Genomic DNA, 6,213 nt, shown 5'->3' on the forward strand with positions numbered 1-6,213 from the left:
TTCTCCTCCTCCTCCTTCTTCTCCTCCTCCTCCTCCTCCTCCTCCTCCTCCTCCTCCTCCTCCTCCTCCTCCTCCTCCTCCTCCTACTACTACTACTACTACTACTACTACTACTACTACTACTACTACTACTACTACTACTACTACTCTCTTCCTCCTCCTCTTCTCCACATCCTAAACACTTTTCTATGCAAATAACTACTACTACTACTACCACCACTATAACTGCTACGACCACTACTACTACTACTACTACTACTACTACTTCAGGGAAAGGTGAAGCACAACTGCGGGGGCGTGATAGTAAGCAGCGACTATTTACTAACTGCCGCCCACTGCTTCAAGAACCACCTTCCTAACACCTACGTGGTTAGGGTCGGAGAGTACGACCTCTCTACCACCTCGAACTACGAACAGGTACGTTTTCTATGAGTTTTTCCCGTTTTCTATAAGTTTTCCCGTTTTCTATGTTTTTTCCCGTTTTCTATGTTTTTTCCCGTTTTCTATGAGTTTTTCCGTTTTCTATGAGTTTTTCCGTTTTCTATAAGTTTTTCCCGTTTTCTATGTTTTTTCCCGTTTTCTATGTTTTTTCCCGTTTTCTATGAGTTTTTTTCCGTTTTCTATGAGTTTTTCCCGTTTTCTATGAGTTTTTACAGTTTTCTATGAGTTTTTTCCGTTTTCTATAAGTTTTTCCGTTTTCTATAAGTTTTTCCGTTTTCTATGAGTTTTTATCCCGTTTTCTTTGAGTTTTTCCCGTTTTCTATAAGTTTTTCCCGTTTTCTTTGAGTTTTTTCCCGTTTTCTATGAGTTTTTATCCCGTTTTCTATGAGATTAAAGTTTTCTATGAGTTTTTTCCGTTTTCTTTGAGTTTTTTTTCGTTTTCTATGAGTTTTTCCCGTTTTCTATGAGTTTTTTTCCGTTTTCTATGAGTTTTTCCCGTTTTCTATGAGTTTCCCCCGTTTTCTATGAGTTTTTTCCCGTTTTCTTTGAGTTTTTATCCCGTTTTCTATGAGATTAAAGTTTTCTATGAGTTTTTCCCGTTTTCTATGAGTTTTTTCCCGTTTTCTATGAGATTAAAGTTTTCTATGAGTTTTCCCCGTTTTCTATGAGTTTATCCCGTTTTCTTTGAGTTTATTCCGTTTTCTATGAGTTTTTCCCGTTTTCTATGAGTTTTTCCCGTTTTCTATGAGTTTTTTTTCCGTTTTCTATAAGTTTTTTTTCCCGTTTTCTATGAGATTAAAGTTTTCTATGAGTTTTTCCCGTTTTCTATGAGTTTTTTCCCGTTTTCTATGAGTTTTTTCCCGTTTTCTGTGTTTTTCCGTTTTCTATGAGTTTTTTCCCGTTTTCTATTAGTTTTTCCCGTTTTCTATGAGTTTTTTCCCCGTTTTCTATGACTTTTTTCCCGTTTTCTATGAGTTTATCCCGTTTTCTATGAGTTTTTCCCGTTTTCTATGAGTTTTTTCCCGTTTTCCATGAGTTTCCCCCGTTTTCTATGAGTTTTTCCCGTTTTCTATGAGTTTTTTCCCGTTTTCTTTGAGTTTTTACCGTTTTCTTTCATTTTCTTCTCATTTTCTTTCATTTCCTTCCCGTTTTCTTTCATTTCCTTCCCGTTTTCTTTCATTTTTTTCCCATTTTCTTTAATTTCTCCACGTTTTCTTTCACCCCCTTCCCGTTTTCTTTCATCCGCCCTTTCCGTTTTCTTTATCCTCCCGTTTTCTTTCACCCCCTCCCGTTTTCTGTTGCAGGACTTTCAGATCGACAAGTTATATACACACCCAGCCTTCGATGTTAACACAGAATTCAATAACGACATCGCCATCTTGAAAGTAGTTAGGAAGGCAGGCGCGGCATCAGGTCAGTAGTAGTAGTAGTAGTAGTAGTAGTAGTAGTAGTAGTAGTGGTAGTGGTAGTGGTAATAGTAGTTGTAGTAGTAGTAGTAGTAGTTGTTGTAGTAGTAGTAGTAGTAGTAGTAGTAGTAGTAGTAGTAGTAGTAGTAGAGAGAGAGAGAGAGAGAGAGAGAGTTGTTGTTGTGGTGGTAGTAGTAGTAGTAGTAGTAGTAGTAGTAGTAGTAGTAGCAGTAGCAGCAGTAGAGAGAGTAGTAGTAGTAGTAGTAGTAGTAGTAGTAGTAGTAGTAGTAGTAGTAGTAGTAGTAGTAGTAGAGAGAGAGAGAGAGAGAGTTCTTTTTTCTCTACTACTACTACTACTACTACTACTACTACTACTACTACTACTATTCCAGATTCAACAGCCACGTCCAGCCAGTCTGCCTACCACTATTCGACTACTACCACCACCACCACCACCACAACTACCACAATCGGGGCCTCAAGTGCAGTGTGGTGGGCTGGGGCACCTCCTCAGAACGGTCGCTACCTATTCCGAGTGTAGTAGTAGTAGTAGTAGTAGTAGTAGTAGTAGTAGTAGTAGTAGTAGTAGTGGTGGTGGTGGTAGTAGTAGTGGTTGTTTGTGTTTTTCCTCCATATCTCCCTCTATGTGTTTCCTCCATGGGTTTTTTCATGGTTAGGTTTTTCCTCCATGTTTCCTCCACCTTTCCTCCAATTTTGACTATCCTACCTCCCTTCCTTGATAGTTAAAATAGTAGTTTTGTAAAATAGTTTCACACCAAAACGTGATTTTTTTTTTCTTCTTTTCCTCCAAAAGTTTGTAATCTTTCCTCCATATCTCCCTCCACAAGTTACCTCCACTTACCTCCACCTACACAGACCTTCCTCCATGTTTCCTCCAACTTCTCTCCAATTTTGACTATCCTACCTCCCTTCCTTGATAGTCAAAATAGTCGTTTTATAAGATCATCTCACACCAAAACATAACAACTTTTTCCACATTCTTCCCTCCACCCACCTAAACACTTTCCTCCATATCTCCCTCCACAAACCACCTCCACTTACCTCCACCTACACAGACCTTCCTCCACCTTCCCTCCACCTTTCCTCCAAATATGACTATCCTACCTTCCTTCCTTGATAGTCAAAATAGTCGTTTTATAAAATCATCTCACACCAAAACATAACAACTTTTCCACATTCTTCTCTCCACCCACCTAAACACTTTCCTCCATATCTCCCTCCACAAACCACCTCCACTTACCTCCACCTACACAGACCTTCCTCCACCTTCCCTCCACATTCCTGTAAACCTCACCCGCGTCCCTCTCTCCTATCACCCACAGGACACACCCAAAGGCGGAGAGGTGAATCTGTACCCACTGGAACGCTGCATAAGCCGGGCCGCATATGACCCCAGTGAGTTGACATCTGGCATGGTGTGTGCTGGCGATCTAGAGGGCAAGATAGACACGTGTACTGGTGATAGTGGCGGGCCCTTGGTGTGTGGTGGTGGTGGTGGTGGTGACTCTGGGCGGGGTCTTGGTGGGGATCACCTCCTGGGGCAAAGGGTGTGGGCGCCGGAATAGCCCGGGGATTTACACCAAGATTTATAAATATTTACGATGGATAAGTACTGTTATTGCTTGACGCACGCCCACGCACGCCCACACACGCCCACACACGCCCACTCAAGCCCACACACGCCCACACACGCCCACTAAGGCCCACACACGCCCACTCACGCCCACACACGCCCACTAAGGCCCACTCACGCCCACTAAGGCCCACACACGCCCATTCACACCCATACACGCCCACGCACGCCCATACACGCCCACTAAGGCCCACACACGCCCACACACGCCCACAGACGCCCACTCAAGCCCACTAAGGCCCACACACGCCCACTCACGCCCACACACGACCACACACGCCCACTCAAGCCCACACACGCCCACTAAGGCCCACACACGCCCATTCACGGTCACACACGCCCACTCAAGCCCACACACGCCCATACACGCCCACTAAGGCCCACACACGCCCACACACGCCCACTAAGGCCCACTCACGCCCACACACGCCCACAGACGTCCACGCACGCCCCACACGCCCACTCACGCCCCACACGCCCACACGCCCACTCACGCCCACTAAGGCCCACACACGCCCACACACGCGCCCACATGCCCACACACGCCCACTCAAGCCCACAGACGCCCACTCAAGCTCACACACGCTCACACACGCCCACACAAGCCCACTCACGCCCACACAAGCCCACTCAAGCCCACTAAGGCCCACACACGCCCACTAAGGCCCACTCACGCCCACTAAGGCCCACACACGCCCATTCACACCCATACACGCCCACGCACGCCCATACACGCCCACTAAGGCCCACACACGCCCACACACGCCCACAGACGCCCACTTAAGCCCACTAAGGCCCACACGCCCACTCACGCCCACACGACCACACACGCCCACTCAAGCCCACACACGCCCACTAAGGCCCACACACGCCCATTCACGGTCACACACGCCCACTCAAGCCCACACACGCCCATACACGCCCACTAAGGCCCACACACGCCCACACACGCCCACTAAGGCCCACTCACGCCCACACACGCCCACAGACGTCCACGCACGCCCACACACGCCCACTCACGCCCACACACGCCCACACACGCCCACTCACGCCCACTAAGGCCCACACACGCCCACACACGCCCACACATGCCCACACACGCCCACTCAAGCCCACAGACGCCCACTCAAGCTCACACACGCTCACACACGCCCACACAAGCCCACTCACGCCCACACAAGCCCACTCAAGCCCACTAAGGCCCACACACGCCCACTCAAGCCCACTCACGCCCACTAAGGCCCACACACGCCCACACACGCCCACAGACGCCTCTATAGACACACACACACACACTAATGACAGTAACATCACCCACACGTGCTAAGTGGTAGTGGTGGCCGTGCTGTGGTGTGGTGGTGGTGGTAGTAGTAGTAGTAGTAGTAGTAGTAGTAGTAGTAGTAGTTCGCGGCATTATTATTGTTATTTTGTTACTATTATGTTGTCAAGTTAATAAAGAGACTTGTTTGTAAAGCCACGAGTTTCATTCTCTCTCTCTCTCTCTCTCTCTCTCTCTCTCTCTCTCTCTCTCTCTCTCTCTCTCTCTCTCTCTCTCTCTCTCTCTCAGTCACGGGTGTCAGTGAAGCTCCATTGCACCACGGCACACAGCAGACCACACAGCACAGCACACAGCAGACCACACAGCACAGCACACAGCACAGCACACAACAGACCACACAGCACAGCACACAGCAGACCACACAGCACAGCACACCACACAGCAGACCACACAGCACAGCACACAGCAGACCACACAGCACACCACAGCAGACCACACAGCACAGCACACAGCACAGCACACAGCACACCACACACACACAGCAGACCACACAGCACAGCACACAGCACAGCACACAGCACAGCACACAGCAGACCACACAGCACACCACACAGCACAGCACAGCACACAGCAGACCACACAGCACAGCACACAGCAGACCACACAGCACAGCACACAGCAGACCACACAGCACACCACAGCAGACCACACAGCACAGCACACACCACACAGGACAGCACACCACAGCAGACCACACAGCACAGCACAGCACAGCACACAGCAGACCACACAGCACACCACACAGCACAGCACACAGCACACAGCAGGAGATCTGTAGCCTTAATCTGAGCGTCATTGCCAGCCTGTGCGTCTCCCACAGGTGCCACCACAGCTGTGGGAGACACGTGCATGGTGAAGACTAGTGCCACAGTGCCACAGCTCCACTATGCTAATGACACAGCCCAGAGTGTGCTGTGGTGCTGTGGTACTGTGGCATCTTGAAGGACACATGAGGGGATGGAAGGGCGAACAATGTAGCCTATCAGTCAAGAAATTGCGTTTTTATAGAGGGACGCCACAATATGGAAGGGCGTACTGAGATAAAAGGATTAAAAACACCTTGAGAAATAAAACACACCCCTAAAAATACCTTAAAACACCATAAAACACCACAAAACACCATAAAACAGGGGAAAAAATGTTGAAAAATATTGATGCCGAAATATCAACATTATAAAATTGAATAAAACACAAAGTTACTCAAAATTTTATAATAGAAAACTCATTAGAAAAATATAAATCACCATAATAGCATAAAAAGATATTCCAAAACACCAAAACAAGACTAGTGAATATAAATGCCGAACCGAGAATCAAAATATCGACATGAAACCAAAATATCAACATCAAAAACACAAAAAACACAAAAACTC

At 47.4% G+C, this 6,213-nt stretch overlaps 1 protein-coding gene across 1 annotated transcript in view; it reads left to right on the forward strand.

Annotated features, from left to right (window-relative positions):
* The window catches only part of LOC123506957 (trypsin-3-like), a 7,884-nt gene extending 4,277 nt beyond the window's left edge, over positions 1–3,607 (forward strand). The window contains 5 exon segments of the mRNA XM_045259412.1: positions 346–417; positions 1,746–1,854; positions 2,239–2,384; positions 3,191–3,364; positions 3,366–3,607. Coding sequence (XP_045115347.1) covers positions 346–417; positions 1,746–1,854; positions 2,239–2,384; positions 3,191–3,364; positions 3,366–3,494 — 630 coding nt within the window. The 3' untranslated portion in view covers positions 3,495–3,607.
* The last annotated feature ends 2,606 nt before the right edge of the window (positions 3,608–6,213 follow it).

Source organism: Portunus trituberculatus, chromosome 2, assembly GCF_017591435.1.
Source record: "Portunus trituberculatus isolate SZX2019 chromosome 2, ASM1759143v1, whole genome shotgun sequence".
NCBI lineage: Eukaryota > Metazoa > Arthropoda > Malacostraca > Decapoda > Portunidae > Portunus > Portunus trituberculatus.